Source organism: Microtus pennsylvanicus, chromosome 7 (genome assembly GCF_037038515.1).
Source record: "Microtus pennsylvanicus isolate mMicPen1 chromosome 7, mMicPen1.hap1, whole genome shotgun sequence".
NCBI lineage: Eukaryota > Metazoa > Chordata > Mammalia > Rodentia > Cricetidae > Microtus > Microtus pennsylvanicus.
The window spans coordinates 107,548,641-107,574,089 of NC_134585.1; the positions used below are offsets into that span (position 1 = coordinate 107,548,641).

Sequence of the window (25,449 nt, forward strand, 5' to 3'; positions counted from 1 at the left end):
CTCTTGGGACACGGCCAGCAAGATCCAATGCTTCATGTTTTGGATATGGCAGCTTCTCAATTACTTAGCAAATGGGTCCTCAGAGGCAATATGAAAAAAACAGTGCAGCCTAGAGGAGCCCAGAGACAGGGAGAGAAGACGAACCACAGGAAAAGACAAACTGCAAGGAATGGGACAGTAATAGCATCCTAAGACGGCATAAGGCAGAGTGTGGCACTTCCTGTGGTCCCTTCATAGCAACAGGGAGCAGGGCCTTCAACCTGATGATCTTCACGGCCACACTCACCATTTCTTCAAGGAGAGCCTCAGGTTTAGGACTTCCCTCCACCTAGACCCAAAGCACTTCCCTGCTCAGCACATGCTGTCCTGGCTCCAAGGTGGAGGCTGTGAGGACTATGGCAGAGATCATGACTATCAAGATCTAAAGCACCCAAGATACGGGCCATGGTGGTCAGAAGGCCCTAAACAGTGTTTCCGGAGGAGGAGAGGACAGCTTCTTTGATGTACAGCCTTCCCACTCTATTCCATCCTGGATTCCACTCGGCCACAATGAAGCACTGAAACCGCAACAATACCACCGGGTTAGCTGCAAGCGAGACACAGGTTAGGTTCTGTGTGAAGAGGCTCAGAGAAAGAGAGAGGTTAGAGGTCAGGAGTCGAGACCGTTTGAGTGTCACCAAGGGCTGCAGTGGGTGGAGCTGAGGGCTAGGGAGAGGCGGGGAGAGGGGCGAGAGGGGATGGCGGCGGAGGCGCGCAGGGGCGGCGCGCGGCGCTGGGCACTAGCTGTGAGCGGGGTACGCGCCTCGGTTGGTTTGGAATGCGAAGAGGAAGGCTGAGCTCCGCCGCCCGAGCTCCGCAACGCACCTAATCGGCCCGGCGCCGCGCCGCGCCGCGCCCATCCCGCCCCGCGGAGGGTGCGCTGGGGTCAGGCGGGGCCGCGAGGAAAAGGCGCCACTTGGAGCGCCAAAACCGCTGCCATCGCGGGAGGGAGACGCAGAACCCTCGGAGCCCCATTCTTCTGGCGCCCAGGCGTTCCCTCCCTTAGACCACCTCGCGCCCGCCCCTAACAGCGAGCCAAGGCCGGCACCCCGCCCGGAGATGGGCAGACGCGTAGATGGCGCGGCTCCCGGCGCCGCCGCCAGATCGCAGGAACCCGGCGCCGGGGCGCTGCGCTGAGGCTCCCTCTTGGCGCGGCCCTGGAAGCCTGCAGGTGTCCTTGGCCATTCGGCCGCCGCCCGGGATACTCCTTCGCCAGCGCCGGGTGCCAGATTCTTCAGAGCAGCCCCGCCCTCCAGGCTCTGCGCCGCGCAGGACGCCCCGTCTGAGCCCCCCCTCGTCCCGCTGCGGCCCCCGCAGCGCGGCATCCAGCCCGGCGCAGATCCCGGCCGCGGACGCAGGACCCGGGCTCTCTGCTGCGGGCGTGCTTGTTTTCCTGCTGCCGCCTGGTCCTACACAGCCCCCGCCCGCCGGTCCCTCTCGCTCGGTTCAGCCCCGCCCGCCATCGGTGCTCCGCGCTGGATTTATGAATGGGGGGAAGAGGCCACATGCAGCCACCGCCGCCTCGAGTTGACCGCACACTGCCCGGCCCCGCAGAGCTCCGGCTACCCTAAGAGCATCCGCCTGGCCCCGGTTGCCGCTCCGAGGACTTGTTGCTGTTACGCTGCTGCCGTTGCCGCCGCCGCCGTTGCCACCCGGAGAAAACCAGCTGCCTTCAGGCTCGACGCGGACTGGGAGCCAAAAGGCGGCCCGCGTGAGTGTGAGCGCGCGCGCCGCGGACCCTCGCAGTGCTCCGGGACTGTGCGCTTCTCCGTCTTTCTGGGGTTGGGGGCGTGTCCCCGGCCCCGAGCATCCTTGGGCTTGCCCCTACCTCCCGGGACCCCTGGCTTGAGTCCTCGACCCTGGTCTCCACTTCCTGCCTCCCTAGGCTCTGCCTGACCAAATCCCAACCACCTGTACACCAGAGAAACCCAACTCCTCCTGCTCCGCGCCCTGGGGTGGGGGGAGGGAGGGAGGCAGGGGCAGAGCCACGCCGCAGAAGGGGCCGCCACTGCCTCCTGCCTCCTCCTCCACCTCCTCCTCCTCCACCTCCTCCTCGTCTCCTCCCCCTCCCCGGTCTGACGCTGCCTCCTTGGGAAGGGTGTTTGGAGGGCAGCGGCCGCCCCAAGCCGGAGCCCCGTAGCGCTTCTTATGATCAGCTCGGTGTGTGTCTCCTCCTACCGCGGGCGCAAGTCGGGGAACAAGCCTCCGTCCAAAACATGTCTGAAGGAGGAGATGGCCAAGGGCGAGGCGTCGGAGAAGATCATCATCAACGTGGGCGGCACGCGACATGAGACCTACCGCAGCACCCTGCGCACTCTACCCGGCACCCGCCTTGCCTGGCTGGCGGATCCCGACGGCGGGGGTCGGCAGGAGTCGGATGGCGGCGGTGCAGGCAGCAGCGGCAGCAGCGGTGGCGGGGGCTGTGAGTTCTTCTTTGATCGGCACCCGGGTGTTTTTGCCTATGTGCTCAACTACTACCGTACCGGTAAGCTGCACTGCCCCGCCGACGTCTGTGGGCCTCTCTTCGAGGAAGAGCTCACCTTCTGGGGTATTGATGAAACTGATGTGGAGCCTTGCTGCTGGATGACCTATAGGCAGCACCGCGATGCTGAAGAGGCACTGGACATCTTCGAGAGCCCGGACGGGGGCGGGGGTGGCGCAGGGCCCAGCGATGAGGCTGGCGACGATGAGCGGGAGTTGGCCTTGCAGCGTCTGGGCCCCCATGAGGGAGGCGCGGGCTCTGGTGCTGGATCCGGGGGCTGCCGTGGCTGGCAGCCCCGAATGTGGGCGCTCTTCGAGGATCCCTACTCATCCCGGGCAGCCAGGGTGAGTGGCAGAAGCCAGGGTCTCCCCATCTCAGTGTCCAGTGGGCTCTTGGTGCTAGTATTGGTGGGTCCGATGGGGGCGGGGAGGTGGAAGGAGATTGACATACCTGGGAGACTGTACCTGCCTGCCTCCCAGTTCCCTCATGGGCCCTTGGAAGTCACCCCTCCCTCCTGCATGCTCCATTAGGAGATTGCACACACTTGACTCTCTCCTTGGACCTAATCCCAGCTGTCGGCCTTGCCACATGCCCCTCAGTGAGTGGCATGCCTTCAACTTGGCTTCTCTTGCTCCTCTTTGGTCAGCGTAGTTGCCCTGTACAGGACCGCAGTCCTGGAGTGCTTGAATTTGGCCTTTTTTGCAGGGAGTAAGGCAGGATCGAGAGAAGGAATTCGTGGATTGGGTTGGACACTTACCTGTTTCCATCTTGCTAGCAGCTCCCTGTGCAGGCAGCTAAGCATCGCAGAGAAGGGGGCATAGTTTCCAGAATGCCCAGCTCATAAGAAGCAGAGATCCTCAGAGCCCAAACCTTTCCTGGTCTAGGACCTTTCTTCCAGGGAGCAGGCCCTGTCCCAAGGCTTTCCACACCTCTGTCATAGTCTGGCCTCTCTGTGGTGGACAGGATAAAGCCACTGCTTTGGGCTCTTCAGGGTCCCAGGACACTGGATAGCCACAAGCTTGCTAGTGATGGTATCAGACTCGTCACTGCTCTTTTCTCTCTGCTCTAGCACAAAGTGGCTTCCCAGAAAGCCCTGGTTCAGGTTACACTGGAAATGGCTGTGTGGGGAGAAGGGGAAACAGGTTGATTTAGACAAGACCTAGTCCCTACCCTGAAGGTGGTGGTGGTGGTGGGGGTGCTAGAAAGATATGTATTCATTCACTACGGCATGCTTGGGCAGCTAAAACCCTGAAGAAGGCTTTAGATATTTAAAATCAAAAAAGCCTGCAGGCTGGTATCTGCTCTCATGGACCTTAGCCTCAAAGCTGGCTGAGAGCTGTCTAGGAGACAGGAGAAAGAAAAGAGAGACAGGGTGACAAGCTGTGTTTGAGATCTGTTTCTGTGAGCTGAAGCTGGTCTGATTGGCTCCTTTGGCGTCCCAGGTTGTCATGTTAGTGAGTCTCAGAGCCTTGTCCCCTCAACACCCCACGGACCGGTCCTCACCCTAGTCATGGGAGAAAAAGTTCCACTTCCTACCCAGGGGAGAGTGGAGGGTTGAAGAATTCAGCTAAAGGGATGCATTAGGCTGGTATAAATACCAAGCCAGGGCAATGCAGCTCCTCCCTGGAAGAGAAAGGAGGTGGAGATCCTAACCAGAGGTTCCACGCAGTGCTGGGACTTTAAGTAGCCACTGGAAATCTGGACTCTTTTCAGGCCCTGTCTATTCTAGCTGCTTTGGTTTAAAGCTTTGTGGTCCTGAAAACCAGCTAAGAAGTGGGGAGCACAGCAATGCCTCTGGCCAGTGCACCCCTGCTGGGAGTTTATTAACCCTGATGGCCCTTAGTTTGTCTTTACTAGGAGAGAGAGACAATCACAAGCCATTGAGACTTTTTCAAAGTCATGGGGCAGGGAGGAGGCAGAAAGGGGCCCAAACCAGGGAAGCTTTTATGGGAAGAGATGACTGAGGGAACTGGGCCCTATTTCTGAGCATTCTGGGGCCCCTGCTTCCTTTTTCCCTCCGTAATTGCGAGAGACTCTACCATCAAGTAGAGGGTTAGTTCTCCCATTTAGGTAGGGAAAGAACCAGGATTCGAACACATTAACTGTCTGGCCAAAGCCATCCTTAGTTTCTAACCTTCAGATCATTAGCATGGATGGGAATAACGCTGTGGAGCTCTGGCTGACACGTGTCAAAAGACTTGCCCACAGCTGAGGAACACAGGCAGAGACCAGTTCTGAACCATTCTGGTCACATAAGTGAGAATACACAATTTATTAAAAAATGAATAACAACTCTTTATTGAGCATCCTGTACCAATACTTTGCTGTGAAGACATTACATTAATCTCTACTCTTCCTAAAGAACTTTAAACAATGTCCAGTTAACAGATGGAGGCTGGGAGCAAGTAAACCACTGACCTGGGATTACAGCAGTCCTGCAGGGCTTTGAATCAAAGCTGAGGCTCCTTACTCTGTAACTACCACAAGCCTTCTCTACTGGGTGAGGCTGTTTGCTGGGTGAAGTGGCTAGCTCCTTGCTCGGAGTCCTGAGCCTCTTCTCTACTGTGAATAAACATCAGAAGCCCAGGAACCAATGGCACTCAGAAGTCCGAGGGGACATTAGAAGGGCCACTTGCCCTGTTACTCCTTAAGACTTGAGGGCCCAGTGGGAGAGTTGGGAAGCTGCATTTGTTTTCTCCACTGACCCCCAAGTTGTCAGAACTGTCCCCACAGGAGCTCTGTGATGTTGGCTATGCATGCATCCCATCCCAATCAGCTGCAGTTTTCCCGGAAGGAGTTTGCAACACTAGAGGTTTTGTAGGCTCACAATGTCACCTAGGAGGGCACGTGAGGGCAGAGGAGCTGTGCTCTCGGCCTTGAGGCGTCTCTTCACATACAGCAGTTCAGCCATTTGAATAGTACGTTATGTCAGGAGCAAAACAGACGCAAACAACAAAGTGAACTGAGCTAATTAGGAGAGCCTGTTGCCTAGCTACTGGCCGGGCTATCAGCTGGTCCATTCAGGAAGGCTCTGAGGCAGGATGATCACCCCTACTGCCTCCACTGTCGTCAGTCAGGCCGCTCCTGCGGTTCTGTTTCTGTGGCTTGAGCTGAGGGCAGGCTGGTTCTGTCTTCAGCCTCTCATGGACACTGCCCTGGAGCAGAGCAAAGGCTTCCTTAGGCTGTTGTATAACCCAGGAGAGGCCAGGAGGGGTTTGTGCAGCACTCAGAGCCATAGAATCTTGCCTTGTTCCTTCTGAGAACAGACTAGAGGCCTACCTCAGGGACCCTGGGCTACCTTGCTTCCTTGTTCTGTTCTTTAGAGGTCCCAAGCTGCGATGGATTTAATTCAGCTATCAGCTGTATAAAGGGCCACGGCCCTTCTCTTTTGGCTAAGGTTCTTGGTTGGATCTTTTTTCTTTCCATGTTTCTCTTCAGAATAGAAGGGGCTGATCACAGGATCCCCAATGCCTCAGGAGGGCAGCTAGACACGAATGTTTCTCTTTCTCAGGTTGTGTGACAGGAGCTTGGCTTGGGCTTTCCTCTGCTACCTCCTCTGGCTCAGGAGAGGCAGGAATCGTTCACCTCAGTGAACAGATAAGAACACAGAGTCACAGTGACACCTGCCTAGACAGCACAGCCCGTAGCATTAGAATCCAATCTCAGCTCTCAAGAGTCTACTTTGTTGCTGCTACTCCTGCCTTGCAACTCCAGCCCAGAAAGGGTCTCTGGCTTCTGGAGGGCTTCGGGGTGGCCCTCCCTGGAGAGTCTCCTCCTCCACTCGACTCCTAGCCCCTCCTTATTTCTTATCACTTCTAGAATTGCCTTGGTCTGACCCTTCGCTCTCACTTTTTCACCAGGTAACTTTGATAAAAAATAGAGGCCAGACTTGGTTACAAATAAATATTAGGTTGTGGGGCAGGGGGTCAAAACTCGGGCCCCTTTAGAGGTCTGACATTGTTGGTAGCCATGGTAGTCATGACGGGCTTCAGAGTGAGGACCGGCACCACTGATGCTGTGCCCTCTGAGCCTGGGTACAGGGTGAACATTGTACATGAGTCCAGCAGGGTAGTGCCAGCCCACCCTGGGTGGTCAGGGGCTGAAGACTCCCCGCGGATCCTGCCTCAGGCAGCCTCTCAGGTTCCTCTCGGGTTCTTCCTCACTCTGAAGAGATCAACATTTGCCTCAGAGCATCTTGTCTATAGATGATGCGTTGTTTCTGTTTGTCACCATTTTTGTGAGAATGTGGAGTGGGGGAGGGGAGTGAAATTAAACAGCCTCTTTTGGAGATCCGAGGAGAAAGCAGACAGGAGCAGAGAGTTAGGTAACTGGGCCATGGGGAGAGCTAGCTCCTTGATCCCTTCACCTCCACAGTGGACATTGTTAGTCTAGATGCTGGGTACCAGCCACTCCCAACAGCCTGGGTACTACCAACCCACCACGATGGCCCACCTCCCTGCTGATTTTCCTTCCGGCCATGAAGTAGTCACCCAGTGCTTAGCAAGGACTCCCGTCAGAAGTAGGTTTGGCCCACTCTAGAGCGTTGTCAAGGTGCTAGGTCCCTGGAATCTGGAGGTACTCCTGGGTATACCTTTGTCACCTCTAGCCCCAGTCCTGTAGCTAAATGATCCCTTCTCCTGACAGCTTGCCTGTCCTGTGAGAAGAAGCTACAGTTATCTCGGTTCTAGGCATCTAGAAGATACTGACTATGCACTTGCTCCATGGTAGCTACATGCGGCTGGGTTCTAGAAACGTAACGAAGAGGCCAGTGGTCTGGGGAGAGCTAGGGCAGGTAGAGAGGCGTTAGTGACAAGGACCAGCAACAGTAATTGCAGATGTGTCGTGATGGGTGATATGGTAATTGTAAAAGATAAAGCCCAATAGGCAGAGAGGAGTGACAAGCCCCACCTCTAAATGGGGTAATGACTTATCTCCTTGAATGATGGCTAAAAGGAGGCATTGCTATAGAAACACATGGTGCCCAACTCTGCAGAGTCAGGGACAGGATTGTCTGGCCAGGGAAGGCAAGTCTGCATGGGACATGGCAGAATGGAACTTGACCAACGAGAGGCTCTTGGACAGTGACTTGGGTTGGATCAGGTCCCATTTGGTTGAGGACTCACAGGAAGGGTGAACACAGGGGAAGGGCAGCACTAGTTGCTGGAACTAGGGATTGCTGGCTCACAACCAGGTTTGATAAAAAAGAGAAAGGGGGAGTGGCCCTCAGCTAGGATAGGGCCTCATGTATGTCTCACTTAGGAGCCAGGAGCTGCTTGGAGCTGCCTTTCTTGACAGGCCCTGTTCCTTCCTTCCTTTTAACCCCAGGGCTCACCACTTAGTACCCAGCACTGCCTGGGTACTAAGATCTGACTTCACCAGGAGGCTCAGCCCCTCACCCTGTCTCCACAGATCTTCTTCCTCTGCAAGCGTCTTTGGCTGTGTTCTCAATTTTTCCTTCTCCTACACGTCTTCCTTAATATAGGTTTTGGGCATGAGTCTCCTTATGTTTATCTGTCCATCTGTCTCCCTGGTCCTCCTTCCTTGGACTCCCCTGCCCAGCCCCCACTGGTTGTATTCAGTTCCCATTGACTAGTGTCTGTCACCTCTCCACTCACCCAGCCTCTGCCAGATTCCTGGCCCTCCGGCTCTGTGCTAAATTTCACAGGTATCATTTCTTTTAGTTCTCAAACAACCGCACTAGGTAGATTCTGCTCTCATCCCCTCTAAGACTTGGGGTCTTTGCACGGTTGTTCCTGCTGCCTCGGGCTCTCTTTCCTTTACCACTACAGTCAGATTTCATCTTGTCCTTGTGATCTGGCCTGACCATCCGGTTTGAATTAGCTCTCTTTCTCTCTTAGCCTCCTTCTTCTTCTCTTTTCCTCCATAATGCTCATACCATTGATATGCTATGTAAGATGTCTGTCAGCAGTTTCTATCCACTAGGATGTAAGATCCAAAAGTCGGAAGTGTTTCTCTAGATTTTTCCTGCTGTTCCCAGCATAGTGGCACATAGTAGGTATTCAAGTTTCCTCTTTATAAATGACGATTCAGAGGCTACTTGGGGCTAAGAAAGTCACAGGGGTCTCATAGGCATTTGATAACAGAACCCAGTTTGAACCCAAAAGTGTGACCTTTCGTTTGTTCCAATACAGTGGAGCAGAAGGAAAAGCTGGTAACTGGGTTGATAGTTGCAACACTTGGGCCTTTAGTGATGGGCAGGTCCCTTGAAGGCCATAATAGCCGGCACGTGTGTGAGGGTGTCTCAGGGGAACAGGGAGCTGGAAGGAGTGTTGTCCTGACATCCAGGGTCTCCTATCCCCAGTGCTGAGGCCCAGCTACCTCCCCTAGCAGATACAGTCAGTTCACTCCAACAGTCTTCTGCCTGGGCAGTTTTGACTGCCGTTAGAATCCACAGCCTGTGTCCTCTTGCCAAGGAGAGAGCTGCCAGTTTCACCCATGGCCTCCAGGACAAACCGCTTCTAGCCTTCAGGTTTCCTTGTCTCCAAGAGCAGAAAGGGAGTTGACTTGTATAAACTTCTCAGGATTTGGTGGCTTGTCAGTTTTAGACGCAGGAGGAGGCTCCCCCAGAGACTGCCTCCACCTCAGCTCAGCACTTAGCAGATTTTAGACACCTGCTGTGGTGCGGCTTATGCATCCCCCAGGGAGGGTGTGAGGTGAGCACTTGTACGGTCCCAGGAGAGAATGGCACCGAGGGCACACACTTACCCGACTGATTGTAAGAGACGGCAGACACCCAGCTAATGCCACCAGCCCTGGGCTCTTCAGCTCTGCTTTGCCCTCAGGCTGGCAGTGCTAGGCCTGATGAGAGGGAGGCTCAGGCACAACTGACAGACCTACAGAATTGCTGCTCATGGGGGCGAAAGTTTAAACACAGGCCGTGACCCCTTGCAGGTTGCTATTGCTGTAGCTGCTGTCTCTTGGGATCCCTTTTGTCCTGGGCAGCCTGAGTCAAGGGCCTTGTGGGAAATGAAATAGTATCCCTCCCTCAAAGATGAGGCCTGGCAAAAAGCTCTAATTACACCAGCCAACCACTTAGGAAACAATTGCCTGAGAGTAATGTAGAGGAGAGGAATACTGGAGGTCACTGGAGGCCCTAAAGGACCTGTACCACCTTATGGCAATCTTGGGATGGCTCTGTGAAAAAAAAAAAAGCCAAAGAGACCATAGGAGTTGGGGATGTTTCTGCCTCACGTGAAGGTGGTCTGGGCCTTCCATCAGTACCTGCGGCAGAGGCAGCTGAGGAATGTAGGCTGTGGCAAAGGCTGGGCACCTGCCTGACCTTGTTTTTCCACATCACTAATTAACCTCACATTCAGGATCCCAGGTGGGCAGACTCTGTTGGCTAACGGTCCCTCAGAGAGAGAAAGAGAGAGAGAGAGAGAGAGAGAGAGAGAGAGAGAGAGAGAGAGAGAGCGAGAGCGCTTGGGCTTCCATGCCTCCTGGCAAAACCAGGAAGTGCTGTCCTAACCCCTCACTCTTATTCCTTCTGCTTCTTGGAGCACAGGGTGGAGCCAGGACCCTGTATTCCACAGCCACGGGCAGGCACTGTCACCAGCTCCTAATGGATGGCCATGGAGAGCCTGCAGTAGGCTGCGTTGTCTTGGCAGCCCATGTCTCAGGGGAGAAAAAGCGAGGCCAGCAAAAGCACTTGAAATTTACTTTCCCGAGGAGAAGTAGGGAGATGGACCCACTTCCCCAGCCTGTTCCTCTCCCTGCTGTCTATGTTCAACCCATCTAAAGAGTAAGGGAAAGAACCCTGTCTTATGATGGGGGACCTGTCCTGGGAAGGCACATATCCTCTTGCTGGACTAGTGGGCACCAGGAAAGTGATGGCTGCATCGGGGCCTGCATTCCTGGGCCTGTGAAGCAGCTCTGCTCAGGGGATAGTAAAGATGGTATGGTATAAAGGAACGTACAGACCGCACGGTTTTGGGGTCATACCCGGTTCTTATGTGCTCTGGGGAGTGTGGTCCTAGAATAGACATGCAGCCTCTCTGACCATCAGTTCTTCCTTTGTGCAATGGGGAGTTGTGGTCTGTCTGCCTTGTCACTGAGGAGATGGAAGGCAGAGACACAGGTAGGGTGGTTGATAGTTCCGGGGAGAGAACAGATGGTGAATGTCATGACCAAAGTTCCTTCCTTGACTTCTTCTATCCCAGAGGGCTCTGGGGATGTGGGGTCTTGCCTGGTTTTCCATATCCCCCGTGTTTTCTGTTAGTGTCTTGTATTGCCTACTCCCTTTCAGTGTGAGCACACTATGAGGAAAACCCCAACAGGCAGAGCTGAGTGCTCACTGCGCGGCAAAAAGGACATGGCCAGGTAGAAATTAGGGCAGGGCAGGAACGGAGTCGTCAAATGTTGTACAGCCACGAAAATCCCTCAGTTACCTGTGTAGGTTCTCCACCCAGCGGGGAAAGCCACGTCCCATCCACCAAGCAGGACCAGTAGCAGGAGAGCGGACCCTGACAGTGAGTGTCTTGACAGTGTCACCGAATGGCATGGCATGAATAACAGATGAAGGCTCTGTAATTGGTGTTGTTACACATGAATCTCATCTCCATTCGTCATGACTGGACACTTAGTCCAGCCGTTCCTCTGCCTGATACTGCTGTCATCATTCTAGCTGAGATCCCCACGGCTGTCAGGTCAGCTGCCGCCATTCTGGCCCTGATAAGTACAGTTCATTTGACTTGGAAGCTCAGGGTCCCGCTAGCATCAGTTTGCAGAAAAGGAGACACTGGTTGTTCTAAGGGCCTCCCCACCTCAACCTCCTGTTGTAGGCCATGGCTTAGAGTTTCTGTTGCTGTGAAGAGACTCCATGACCACGGCAGCTCTTATAAAGGAAGCATTCATTGGCGTAGCTTACATTTCCGGCGGTTTAGTCCATTATCATTATCGTGCGATATGGCGATTTGCAGGCAGACATGGTGCTGGAGAAGTAGCTGAGCGGCCTACATCTTTACTTGTGTGCAACAAGAAGTGGTCTGGGATTCTGGGAGGTCTCTCGAGCATATGCGAGACCTCAAAGCCCGCTTCCACAGTGACACACTTCCTCCAACAAAGTCACACCTCCTAACAGTACCACTCCCTCTGGGGGCCATTTTCCTTCCAATCACCATAGTCCATGTTTGTCTTCATTCCTGGATTTACCACCAAGGCAAAAGGTGGTTCTAGGTGGTGGGGCGGGGTCATGGAGGCAGGTCATGTTAAAGGGGTCAGTTGGCAGAAAGTGGGTATTCCTTACAGCCCTTGTCTTTGGACATCCCCTAAAGCAACGGACCTTTATCTTGATGTATATCAGGGTCACCTAGACGATTTCCTAACGTTCTTCTTAGGTTCTGTGTCCTCCAAGTTTCTTTTCAGTAGGTCTATGTTGCTAAAATTTGCGTGTCTCACCCGTTTCCACACACTTGATGCTTCTGGTGTAGGCCCCGACTTTGGGAGCCTGATTATCCCGGGGGTAGTATGTGGACTACCCTTCACCTGGGAGCCTGTTAGAAAGGGGGGAATACAGACCCTTCCCCAAACCTCCTGAGTTAGCCACACTGGAACAGGTGATTTCAACTGATTTGTCCACACACCACAATTTGAGAAGCCTTAAAGCATAAATTGGGCAGAGCTGTAATAGTCAGGACCAAGAAGCTATGATACCCTGACTTGTGGTTTCCTCTGTCTTCTGAGCACCCTGGCAAAGATTAGGGGAAGCATTGCCCTGAAGCATCAGTGCATGCGTACAGATAAATCCTCTCATGTCTCTACCTTACTCCCTCCCCTTGACCAGCAATGGGCTAGTAACCTGTACGCTCTTGTTCCATGAGTAGAAGTCACTGTTTCCAATGAGGCCAACTATTGCTGACATGACAACCACTCCCTGTTCTCCTGACCTACAGGTGGTAGCCTTTGCCTCTCTCTTCTTCATCCTGGTCTCCATTACCACCTTCTGCCTGGAGACCCACGAGGCCTTCAACATCGACCGCAACGTGACAGAGATCCACCGGGTAGGGAACATCACCAGCGTGCGCTTCCGGCGGGAGGTAGAAACAGAGCCCATCCTCACCTACATCGAGGGTGTGTGTGTGATGTGGTTCACTCTAGAGTTCCTGGTTCGCATTGTGTGCTGCCCAGACACACTGGACTTTGTCAAGAACCTGCTCAACATCATCGACTTTGTGGCCATCTTGCCCTTCTACCTGGAGGTGGGACTGAGTGGCCTGTCATCCAAGGCGGCTCGGGATGTGCTGGGTTTCCTGCGTGTGGTGCGCTTTGTACGCATCCTGCGCATCTTCAAGCTCACGCGCCACTTTGTGGGGCTGCGCGTGCTGGGCCACACGCTCCGAGCCAGCACCAATGAGTTCCTGTTGCTTATCATCTTCCTGGCCCTGGGTGTGCTCATCTTTGCCACCATGATCTATTATGCTGAACGAATCGGGGCCAGGCCATCTGACCCACGGGGCAACGACCACACCGACTTCAAGAACATCCCCATTGGCTTCTGGTGGGCCGTGGTCACCATGACAACACTTGGCTATGGGGACATGTACCCGAAGACGTGGTCAGGAATGCTGGTTGGGGCCCTGTGTGCACTGGCTGGTGTGCTAACCATTGCCATGCCCGTGCCTGTCATCGTCAACAATTTTGGTATGTACTACTCCCTGGCTATGGCCAAGCAAAAGCTGCCCAAGAAGCGAAAGAAGCACGTACCGCGGCCAGCCCAGCTTGAGTCACCCATGTACTGCAAGTCTGAGGAAACTTCGCCCCGGGACAGCACCTACAGTGACACCAGCCCCCCTGCCCGGGAAGAGGGTATGGTTGAGAGGAAACGGGCAGGTAAGTCGAGCTTAGGCACAGGACTCCTTTTCCCCAAGTAGTCAGGGAGTTCCCTTGGCCCTTGATATTTGTGTCTGTGCTATATTGTGCAAACTTGCTGTGTGTCAGGCATGCCTCTAGGAGGGCAGCGTATTAAGATCAGTTGTTTTGTCCCATGGTTTAATGATTGTGGCGAACACCAGGGTCTGTGGAGTGAATTGTCCTTCCAGTGTTGGATGTGATGGCAGTGTATAGGACTGTGTGTTAGAAGGCAGGGTTTCTAGTTCCTCCTCAGGCCCCTTGTTTTGTTTGAGAATCCCCTCCCCTCTAGGCACAACATGTCAATAGCAATGACATATCAGGGTCCTGCCCCCAGATGAGGGGTGAATGTGCCTCACTCTGAGAAGTCAGAGCAAATGCCGGTGCTGATCCGATTAGCCAGAGACCAGGGCAGCTGCTCCTCCAAGGTGCATCAACACATGACTCACTTCTTTCCCAACATGCATGTCTGCTGTCTCTTGGCCTAATAGATGTGATAACGTAACCACGTGGGAGGCTGCCTTCTGTTCAGCTAAAGCTGGAGTGAGTCTTGGGCTCAGGGTTTGACATGGGTAGAAGGGAACTAGGGAAGAAGTAGCCCAGGGTCTTGGAAAAGCATGGGGGGAGGGTTAGGGACATGGAAGGTGCTAGTGTTTGTGTCCTGACAGGAGTAAGACTGGGCATCAAATTCTGACCTTCCATGGAAGGGCCACTCCAGGAAGCTCACCTGCCCTGGGTCAGAAGGGAGATCAGCCTGGTCCCCAAGAACATGGAAAGAGATTAGAAGACAGGAAAAGCACTATCAGATTCAATGGGCAGAGCTCCCAGGAATGGTACAAGCCCAGGTCTGGGGGGTGACTGGGTGTCAGGCCACCGAGGCTGGGCTGGGTAGACCTGGGAGACTGAGGCAGCAGCTCCTGGTTAGACTCTAGAAGTGGGACTAGTTCTCCAGAGAGGTGCCTGAGTTGAGACATTTAGACTTGTGACCCTTGGCATGCAGCCATCACATGTGTTGGGGCTAGGTGCTCTCTGATATTAACTGGGGTCTGGATCTTCCTTGATAAAGACCTTAATAGGAAAGCTTCCTTCTGCTCCTTACCACAGTGGTGCCCCTGATCCTGTTGGAATCAGAGATGTGCTCTGAGGTCCAGGCAGAGCTCAGAGAGGATCCGCGTGTCCCAATACAGAGGACCTTAGGCAGCTTCCTAGATGCGCACAGCACTGGGGCTTGACTTGGCCACACTGAGGTGTTGCATGGCCAATGCCAGCGTCTTCAGGCTAGGTTAACCCCACCACATACAGTCAGAGCCCATAGTAGCTGTGCCCCTCTTTGACGAAGACAAGGTGTTCCCACAGAGAAGAGTTGAATTGGAGTCTCTTCCCTATACCTTCCCAGACAGAAGAGAGCTCTGCCCAAGCCCTTCAGCGCTGGCCCGGGTGCCCGAGGAACAGAATAACTGCCTTAAGTGGTGCAGGGAGAGAGCCAGCGACACTACTGAGAAGGCCTGGCACACGAGCCACCACCCATTACCCCTACTAGCCAGGTCTTCTCTGAGGAATGCAGACTCATCAAGAGCCTACCTGAGCCAGACCAGAGGGGAAGTAAGAATCTGTGTCTGCAGGGGTTGATCTCCGGGGACCTCCTTAGAAGCCCATTGGGGGACTACTGCGACTGTAGGATGTCTGTGTTGTGTTCCAGCCCACAAGGGAGGCTGTAAGCCGAAGCTGAGAGAAGGGTCTCCAGACCAGGCACCGCCATTTTGCTTTTGCTTCCTGGACCTGGAGTCTGAGAGGCTCCCTTAAGAAGGCCCCAGCAACTGTCTTAGCTTCTTTTCTCTCTGCCCCCTCCAGACTCTAAGCAGAATGGTGACGCAAACGCGGTGCTGTCTGATGAGGAGGGAGCTGGCCTCACCCAGCCCCTGGCCTCGGCCCCCACCCCTGAAGAGCGTCGGGCCCTGCGACGCTCAGGCACACGAGACAGAAACAAGAAAGCAGCTGCCTGCTTCCTGCTCAGTGCTGGGGACTATGCCTGTGCCGATGGCAGTGTCCGAAAAGGTATGGTGGCTCCCTGGGCTGGGCAGGTTGGGAGCCCCTCCAGGGCTGAGTCTCCCCAGCCCTCCCCACAGAGCTTGAGGTCTCCCCCTCCCCTAAGCCCATGGCCACCATCTCCTCTGCCTTGGATGCGCCCTCGCATTTAGTATGCATATCTGGATTAGAAAGCCTTTAGTATTCCCTAGGAGTCTATGGAGTCCCTCCCTCTCAGGTACCCACCAGGAGGAGCAGTGCTAGACATTTTATGGGATGCTCTGTCACCTCCCCAGCTCTGGTCCTGCAGGCCTAGCCTACAGAGTCATACCCAGCCATGTCCCTAGTCCCAAACACTACCAAAGCCAGGAATTCCAGGTTCTAGGTCTTCAGACCACACAGGTCCTGTATCTCCAATTCTTCACTGCAGGCCTGGATCCCATGTCTGGCAGCTGCTGGGGTGTGATGGTCATGGGACCAGTCTGGGAGTGGCTAGGAGTAGGTGGGCAGGGAGCATGGTTCTCTCTCAGGAGTTAGCAGAAAGATTCTCAAAGTTAGTGGAGCAGCCTCTTACCTGTCTGTCAGGGAAGTCTGGAATTCTATCACCAGACTTCCAGCGTGTGGCAGGGACAGAGCTGAAGTCGGCCTGTGCAGCCAGGAGCCTTAACCTTAAAGGAGAGGGAAACAGAAAGCACTGGAGTGACAAGGGCCAGTGATGACTGAGAACCAGGAGGCTCAAGGCCAGAGCCTTGTCCTGTCTGTCTCCTGATCCCACTTTACCTTGACTGTCCTGTGTCCTGACCTCCCTAACATCCTGCCCATTTCCAGAAGAAGCTGTGTTTCTCCCTAAACAAACATCATCTGCAGGCTTTCTCATGACCACCTCTTAACTAGCAAGGTTCCCCCTCTCAACTTCTCAGGGTCCCAAATCCCAGACTGTTGACTGGTTTGAATCAGACAAGGGTAGTGGTTGTGCAGGAATAGCCTGCGATGTCTCTGGGCCCTAAAGATGGCCCCTAGCTACGGGGTCCAGGCAGTCTCTGGGGCACCTTCCCGTGTGCTTCTTAGGCATCCTGATCTGATGAGCCATGAAAAGTGGCCATTCAGCTGTTCTGGGCACCTGTCTCACTGAGTGACAGCAACAGGAGCAGCATTCTGGCACCTGGAAGGAGAAGGTCCACAGGTAGAGAGTGCTCAGAGCTCATAGACCCTCGCCTGTGACTTCCATGCTCCAGCCTTCAGGCCCCGGACATGCCTTTCTCTCTTGCACCTCAAGAATACAGTAGTACCACTGTATTCTCTCTCACACCTAGAGAGCCTTGCTCAGGCTGCAGCCTGCTAAGCCACGGTGTAGAATGTATCCCCCACTCTTGTGGAGGACTTGAGAACACAGAGCTGAAGGAGGAACACCCTGGCGTCCCTCTTCAGGCTGTGAAATGCTTGGTGCAGTAGAGTTGTGGAAGAGACCGTGAGAATACAAGTCAGGAGAGCCCTGAGGGCAGGTACTCCCATAAGTACAGGCACGATACAGAAGAACCTCTATCCATCCACATTGCCTCCCTGGGGTGCCTTTGGGGGCCCATCTGCTCTATTTTCAAGATGCCTCCACACTGCTTCTTGGCAACAAGCATGTAGCTCAGTCAATTAGAGTGACCTTCGAGAGGGAACAGGTGGGTTGCTGGGAAACAGGCCCTGCTAAGCAAGTGTGGCAATTAATATCACCAGACTCCCAGCGCGCACTTCACAACTTTCCCCACGCCACACTTCTCCACAGTCATCTAGACCTAGGACAAGGGGAGGCTGAATGCAGGCCTGTTGCAGCCGTCACGCTGACCCCATCCCTAAGCAGTAGTTTCCGATGAGCCCGGAGTGTATGTGACACAGGCGCTCACGGGGGAAGGCAGGTGCTGGAAGCTGTGCAGTCTGTGCAGCTGGGCCAGCGAGAACAGGACAGGACACAGGTTAAGCTATGCGGAGGTCCTATGGTCTGCCCTCAGGAGCCCAGGAGACTGATGGCAGGGAATGGCAGGAAGCCACTCAAAACAAGGAGAGATCCCTTCGCCCCAGTCCGGGGCCACCCAGCCTATAGAGTCTCTTGAAGTAGCATGGATTCCATGGAGCTCCCTTGTTGAGGAGACAACTTCACTTTGACCCGTGTGCCTTTTCTTCACCAAGGCTGCGAAAAGTCCCGGAGTCTAAACAACATAGCAGGAGCGGCTGGAACCAGTCTGGGGCTGTCTCCACTGGCATCGCGGTACAGCTCGCCCTATCCTCCGAGAAAGCTCCTGCTCTCGCACCCCTTCCACCCTCTCACCAGCCCCCCACCTGGTCACTCCGGTCCTTAGCTATACCATGGCCTTCCTCAGCTCTGACACTGGGACACATATCCAAGCAGGCATGTTTACATGACATCCCAGCCCTTTTATCCCTCCTGAGGTCTGAGAAAACAGCAGAAGGGAACTTCAGTCAGGATGGAGAATTCGAGTCCCTGAGCCTGCCCTACATGGCACCTGGCTCCTCCAAACGGTCAGCCATAGAACCTGAATGCAAGGGGGAGATACTGCCAGCTTCTCCCTGACCCGTAGGTGCTGGCACACTCAGGGCCCATGTCTCTGGGTTTTGTTTTGTTTTTTTTTTTTGGTTTTTCGAGACAGGGTTTCTCTGTAGCTTTGGTGCCCGTCCTGGAACTAGCTCTTGTAGACCAGGCTGTGTCTCTGGGTTTTGCCTTCAGCTCAGGATCCTTGCAGGCCAGGGTGTGCGTGGTACACAGAGTGTCTGGAACGGCTCAATCTTGCCTGCAAGTCAAACCTACATTTAGATTTTAACCACAGAAATTTAATTTGCATTCCTTATGGCCTTTAACCAGTAACCAGCTTGTCTGTCTGTCTGTCTATCCACCCCACACCAAGATCAGCAGGTAACAAGGCAGTCTCATGGGGCATCTCTGCTGGTGAAAAGGACGTTTGGCTCCTTGGACCGGCAGCACCTGTCGACAGAGCTGCCCTGGGAATGGGACCTGGTGTTTCCCAGCTGGGCCTTGGGGCACAGATGGGAGTTCCTAGAACCCAAGCCCCAGGCTTGGTGCAAGCTTTGGTGTGGCAGGGTGTTTAAGTGCAGGGAGGCCCTCCTCCCCGAAGCCCGTGCCCAGATTCAGCGGGTAACACCCAGCATCCCATCTGTGCCCTGCGCTGCAGCATCTCCACACTGCTTCCTCTGCTTCAGCGACAGTTTGCTCCCTCTCTCCCGCTCCCTCCGATTCCCAGCCCTGCCTCTGAGTCACCTGCCACTCCCACCCAGCCTCTGCTCTGTATTCCTGCCAGAACCGGAGACTCATCTAATTTCTATAATTAAGTGTATTCATTTACCTAACGAGCCCGGGAGCACAACAGGTTTGTGAGTCATTGGGTGAGCAGGGGTACACCTTGCACAGAGACAGCTGAGGGGAAGTGAGGAGACAGGAGCTCCTACCCACACCTGCCACTGGGCCCCTCCTGCTCCCAATAAGCCCCTCCCTCAGCCCAAGGCTAAAGGACAAAAGCCTCTACCAAGCCTCCCTGCTTCACCTGATGGGAATTGACCTGACAGCAGAGCCCCGTGCCTGGCTATCTTAGAGTCCGATTACGCAACTTTGAAAGGGCGTGGCTAAGGAAGGTCCATATCTGCTCCCCACAGGGTAATAAAGGGACCTGGTGAGACAACTTTAGGGACCTGGCAGGAAACTGGAAAACCAGGGGGTGGTCAACACAGAAGGTGGCCCAGGCATAAATGTAAATCGTTTTCCGAGGTTGGAGCTTTGCAAAGCCTGTGACAGGCACTGTCGCGTGAGCAAGCACTGGCCGACCTTCTGAAGTTCTGCTAGATCAGGCCCTGGCACACTCGGTTCAGCCGTGCTCTACAGGGTCTGCAGCCACTGGCTCTCAGAAAGGGGTGTTTTCTGAGAGGTAAGATGAGGAGATACTGGGAAGCAGGCTGAGTCTGAATCAAGCCTCCTTGTGGTAGATTGGGCCCCACCCAGCGGGGCTCCTGGTACCAGGAGACTGTGGTCTGACAGGATGAGCCAGGTGTCCAGTTTAGCACGGGTAACACAGCTATTTTCTCTGGCTTGCCGTTCTGGTTTGGGGAACCGAGGCAGCTATTTCTGTGGCAACCCTCAAGCTGTGCGGAACCCAGGTTTCCACGGCACCCACCGCCTCCTCTCTTCTTTCCTCCTACAAGGATGGGCATGCTTACAGCACCCCTGTAGGGGGCACAGATGTCCCTGGGAGACACAGTGCATCTGCCAGGTTGAAGCCCCTAGCATTTGGTTGGAGAGATGGGCTCCTATACCCACCCCTAATCTCCTGGCTCCAAAGGGAAGAGGCAGGGCCCAGTTGGTGGAAGAACTAGGTGAGTTATCTGTCCTCAGCTACCTCTTAGGACTTTTGTGTTTGCCCAGGGTTCCAGGAAAGAAAAAAAAATCTATTATGGCAGTTGCCTATACAAGCCTCAGATCCATCCAGGTGTTGAATGTCCTTCACAAGAAGAAAGGTTTATCTCACAGAGACGCCCCCAGAAGGCCATGTTGAACCAAAAGCGTGCATTAGCTTGTCTTTGCATTGGACTTGGAATTGGACCTGTTGCTTTTGCTTTTAGAACATGACCCTGTAGCTGGGGTCTGGGGCCCTGCTTAAAGAACAAGCAGGCAGCCTAGGAGCAAACTCAGAGCCTTACCTTTCAGACTGTGCCAGACAGAGCTGGTTGGGGCCACAGTCTTATGGAGATGGTAACGGGTCATGCTGAGATGAGAATATATATATATATATGTATATGTATTCTATATATACTATATACATACATATACAAATATATGTATATATATATTAAAAAGCCTTTAACATGTCAGGGAATATATAAAGTAAAAAGCCTTTAACATGTCAGGGAACCCTAGTGTAGAAGCGGTGAGGCTTGGATGCCAAATGACAAACTAAATAGCTGTACTCATCAGCCTTGGGGTTGAAACTTCACCACACTGTTAGCTCAGCCTCTCTAGCTGTCTAGCCAGTACTGCTGCTGGGAGATAGGGAAGAAGACCCAAGCTTCAGATATCTGAAGCTGATGCCATGTGCCAGCCTGCTCTCCCGAGGCAATGTGCCCTCCATACCCACGCCCCAGGACTCTGCCTATCACTTTGAGGCCCAGGGGCTGGGTGTGACGTGTCTTCTCACTCTAGAGCCATTTTCACTGGCTCCTTGGGACAGTGGGGTTGTCCATGGTGGAGAGGGCAGATGGGGCTATTTGGGGGAGAGCACAAAGAGAGCAGAGGACAGTTGGAGTGAAGGGCCATGAGCCATAGTCTACAGCAGGGATTTTCACCGCTGCCTCCCTGCTGGGCTCTATGGAGTCTGCTATGGTTCCTCTCCCTGCCGCAGTAGAACTCCGAAGACCTGAAAGGCTAGTAGTTCTTGCAAATGGCTACCTGAGTTTCAGCGTCACCTGAGTCTCCTCGGCCTGGAGGTGGGTTGGCAGAGGAGAGATGAAGGTTTCACCCCACTTGCTGTACCACCCCGGTTCTTTCTTGCCTCTTAGCCCTGGGTCCCCTATGCCTTCCAGCTCTGCTATTGGCTGTTCCTTAGCCCACAGCCCGTGGGTCAGCAGCTGGCTGGCTTCCTTCTAACGTCTCACTCTTTGTTTCTCCCTTTCTTTTGCTGAACTCTTGACCCCCCCCCCCCAGAAGGCAATGTTGAACCGAAAGCGTGCGTCCCAGTGTCTCACACCTGTGCTCTTTAAACACAGAGACCTGCCAAGACGCCCTCTCGTCCAACTATGCCCACGCTGAAGTCCTCACCCTCTCTTAAGGCGGCACCAACGTGAGAAAGACAGGCAGACAGACAGGAAGCCAGAGGCTTAGGGAAACTCTGGAACCCAGGCACGAATCTTTTGCTGGGAAAAAGACTCAGATATCCTTGTTTGCACAGAACTGGTGGAAAAACCTCCCATGCGACTCTCGGGCCCCAGAGCCATCTGGGTCTGATGCTCTGTTCTACTGTACATTGAAGAGACATATATGCACATATAGTATCTATATTCATACGTACTATATACTCTTGTGTGTAGTGCACGTGCTACTGGTGGTCTGTCTCCGTTGTTAGGCTATGTCTCCCAAGTTTTCTTCCCACCCTGTGTCCCCTCCCCTCTTCCTCCATGGATTGTTCCTTCTGACCATGTTGTATGGGATGTCCCAGGGAAAGTAGTGGGCCTGGCACCTGCCCCTCCAGCTGGGTGGTCCCAGGCTGCTCTCACTTGGGGGTGTTTCCCCTGCCAGCAGGTGGCCTGTTGAAGTCTGCTAAGGCAAGATTGCCCTCCAGGGTCACTGCTTCACTAGCCCAACCCCACCCCAGATTGGGGTTCTACCTCCCACCACCCCACACTGGGGGCACTTCCAGGGGCTCTTCTGTAGCCTCTGTAGCTCCTTCCAGCACCCCCTTCTGTGCCCTTGACAGAGGGGAGTTTTATTTCTTTTGTGTGAGTCTCCTTTGTCCATTTGTTTTCAAAGATGCTGCTGGGCAGATGGAAGGGGATCTGTTTGCCCATCTGGCTCAGGGGTCTGAGAAGGGGACACCTTGGGCGAGAGGAGACCAGTCGCAATACTGTACTTCCTGGCCGGCGGCCAGAGGATGCGTGCAATAGCAGAGGCCAGGTGACCCCTTCAGCCTTGGCCTCTGCCCCTCCCTCGGCCCTTCCTGCCCACCCTTGGTATCGGTCAGTCCTTTTCTAAAGCTGTTCCCTCGTGTGTGTCTGAGGCACGCCTAGGCCGGGCCCCTTGTGCCCTGTCTGCATGCCCTCAACTGTCATGCTGTGCTCGAGCACCAATAAAGACATCCAAGTGTCCTGCTGCTCCTCTGTGAGCATCTGCCTCGCCTCTCTTTTCTGGCTGTGGGTCTGTGGTCGGGGGGAGGCCTCCCTGAGTTCCAAACAACCTCCCGTCTGCGTCTAAGGATTGCACGCACCCACCAGGGATCCTCCCTGTGACCCAGCTCCTGCATTTTACAGATAGCATGAAGTACTCAAAAGTGAGGCTGCTCAAGGCAGCCAAGGGCATAACATTGAACCCCTCACTCCTGGGCAGTGTCCTGATTCTGCTGCTGCCACCTGAGCAACCCCTCCACCCCCCCCCCCCCCACACACACACCATAGCATGGAATAAGTCTTCTGTGTGTAGGGAAGTCTACTGTATGCCTGCTTGTTCGTACAGGGACTTCCCTGCAACAGCATCAGTTTTAAGTGGGCCAAGGCTCTGGGGAGGCCAGCCATTGCAAGGACTGCATGAGGGCTGAAGTACCAAAGCCAACACTGGACTGGCGTGATACAACCAAGGGGCCCTTGGGGATGGAGAATGGGCAGACCTGGAGTGCATGGTCTAGGGAAGTGGCAAGTTCTTGAACACTGGTGACCCTCACTGTTCCTTTCACCCCCGCGTAGGGGCATACACGAGGCTGGCTTTATGAATACGCAGCCCTGCCGTCACCCAGAAGGGATCCCCATACTGTCATCACTGATCCTCAGAAAGACCTGTGGTTTCGTTTGTCCTGGGCTCTACAAATCACACAGCCAGGTCCAGGTGCATGTTCTCATCTCCCTACTCCCCACTGTCTAAATAAACCTCCACAGGTGCCTCCATTTAGTCTTGATCTTCCCCTTATTAGCTGGGAATCTTGGGGGTAACTCCTCAGCTCTGTTTTCATGCCTGTAAAATAATGGTGCTTATTCCAAAGACAGCTTAACAGCCTGGCCCAAGGTCAGGTGTCTGCACAGAGCATACTGGAGACAGGAGATCGCCCATAAATTCTAGCTCCCCCCTCACCCTTGCCTTCAGTTCAGGCTTTTTTTCTGCAGATTTTCTTCATGTCCAAACACATTCAGAAAAGACAAGAGCACACCAGGAGCTGTCTAGGGCAATACAGAATGGCAGGGTGAAGACCGCAGGGCCCTGGGGAAGGAAGAAACAAGGGGAAGCCTATTCCTGAAGTGGCATGGAAAACCAGCCACGAGCCTGGGCCAACAGTAGAGGCAGGGTGGTGGCAGGCGGCCAGTTGTCAATTAAAGATGAAATCTCTCCTCCAACTGGAGGGCAGATAGGGCTGTGCTCTCCCCCCACGAGAAAGCCATTTGCAGCCAGGCTGCTCGGAGAAGCTTGGCCAGGCGATAATGGGATGGGATGTACTGCTGACTCCCTAATGACATTACGCATCAGGGCCCACATCCAGAATGGCTGTTTTTTACTTTAGCTGGGTTTTTTTTTTTATTTTGTTTTTTTAAACATGAATCCATATTTATGGGCTAAGAACCTAGCAAACAGCACATGAGTATTGGATGCCAGGAGCATCCCAAGGGGACCTACGGGGATGTGGCTGGGATATGCAGTGACACCTTTAAAACTCTGGAATGGGCAGATGCAGAGTGACCCATGTGTCCCCGAAGCTGCACCATGAAGGGAGACACACGGTAGGCTTCTGCTCTCCCTGGGGCCCACACTGAGTCCTAACTTAGGGGTTGCCTTAGAGAACAGAATCACAGTGCCGGGGTGGGCTTTTAGAGTCAGAGGGACTCGGATGTGAATCTCAGATCTGGGACTTCTTAGTCCCGTGTTGCCTAGGTTGCCCAAACCTCCATTCCTCATTGTCATAACCGTCATAGCAGTAGGTATGCTGAGCTGTAGGGGAATGATGCTAGGTGGTGCCAGGAAGTTTTCTGCACAGATAACCACCGCTCACTGAGCTGGCAGGATTGCTCAGTGGGTAGAGACCCTTGTTGCCGGGCCTGACAGCCCTGAGTTCGATCCCTAGGACTCTCATGGTGGAGGGACAGAACTGATTCCTGCGAGTCATCCTTGGACCTCCACATGCACACAAATAAATAAATTGCTAAAAATCATTGCATTTAAACAAATATAGATGGGGGGTGGGTTCCTGTGGCGCAACCTTCAGCCAACAGCAGCAGTTTGGTTTGATGCCTTCCCATTTCAAAAGAAGTGCTATGGATTAGCCTCCTTTTCTTTTGACAAAGGAGACAAGGGACTGATTAAACAGCATGCGTGTGTTTCTCCCGAGACACGCGTGTTATGCGCATGGAAATGCATTCCGAGGTTGATGTGACGCTTTGCTCCACAGAGAAGAATATGCAGCAGGGCATAGAAGGTCATTTCTCCAGAATTACAACCCTGTAAGAGCCACCAAAACTGGCACCGAGGCCCAACAGAATGGCTCTACTGCCCCAGTGCCTGGGGAAGGCTTGGGAGGAAAAACCCCTGGTGTGGAACTTAGAATGTTTTCCATTTCCTTAATCTCAATTGACGCCTTTAGCAAAAGTATTGGTTCCCTCTTAGAAGATAAGAAAACCAGAGCTTATGAAAGTGGGTTTAATTCATTCTCATGTCTGTGTAAACACACACACACACACACCCTGGGGAAGAAGGGACATCTTGACTTCATTAATTAATGACCAGGTGGCAACACCTAGCTCAGGGAGTGACAAGTCCCTTCCCAGTGACACACAGAAGGGAAGCCTGGGTGGGACTGGCCTGAAAACCAGGGGACAGGAGGAGCAGCTCGTCCTGGAGAAGATCTGGTGGAAAACCAGCTCCTGGGTTCAGGTATTTGGTGAACACTGCAGTAGGAGTACCAGTTATTGGTAGAGATGTTAAGGAGGTCAAATGAAAAGAACTATTTTGGGGTTGGGGTGCTGGCTTAGTCAATAAAGTACTTGCTTTTCAAGCAGGAGGACTTGCATTTGATCCCCAGAATCTACATCTTTAAAAAAGCTGAACATGGCGGCTTGTGTTTGGAATTCTGGCACTGGGAGGCAGGACAGGCAGATCCTTGAAGCTCGCTGGCTGGCTAGGCTAGTCCACTTATCAAGTCCCAGGCCAGCAAGAGATCCTGTCTGAAAAACAAAGGTGCATGGCTCGTGAGGATCGACACCCGAGGTACACACACACACACCTTATTTTTGTTTCCTTCACAGACTTAGTAGGAAATGTTAGAAACTCTTCCACACCGACT

The 25,449-nt window shown here is 53.9% G+C and overlaps 1 protein-coding gene across 4 annotated transcripts in view; it reads left to right on the plus strand.

Annotated features, from left to right (window-relative positions):
- Positions 1–1,345: 1,345 nt before the first annotated feature.
- Positions 1,346–25,449, plus strand: part of Kcnc4 (potassium voltage-gated channel subfamily C member 4) — a 51,884-nt gene continuing 27,780 nt past the window's right edge. Inside the window, exons 1-4 of one of the 4 annotated variants that reach the window (XM_075981648.1) lie at positions 1,346–2,865; positions 12,433–13,369; positions 15,239–15,442; positions 21,185–22,296. In XM_075981648.1, coding sequence (XP_075837763.1) covers positions 2,188–2,865; positions 12,433–13,369; positions 15,239–15,442; positions 21,185–21,246 — 1,881 coding nt within the window. In that variant the 5' untranslated portion in view covers positions 1,346–2,187 and the 3' untranslated portion in view covers positions 21,247–22,296. Of the gene's footprint in view, positions 2,866–12,432; positions 13,370–15,238; positions 15,443–17,587; positions 17,822–21,122; positions 22,297–25,449 lie in introns of those variants that run through there. The other 3 variants (XM_075981649.1, XM_075981651.1, XM_075981650.1) reach the window with 3 other exon arrangements.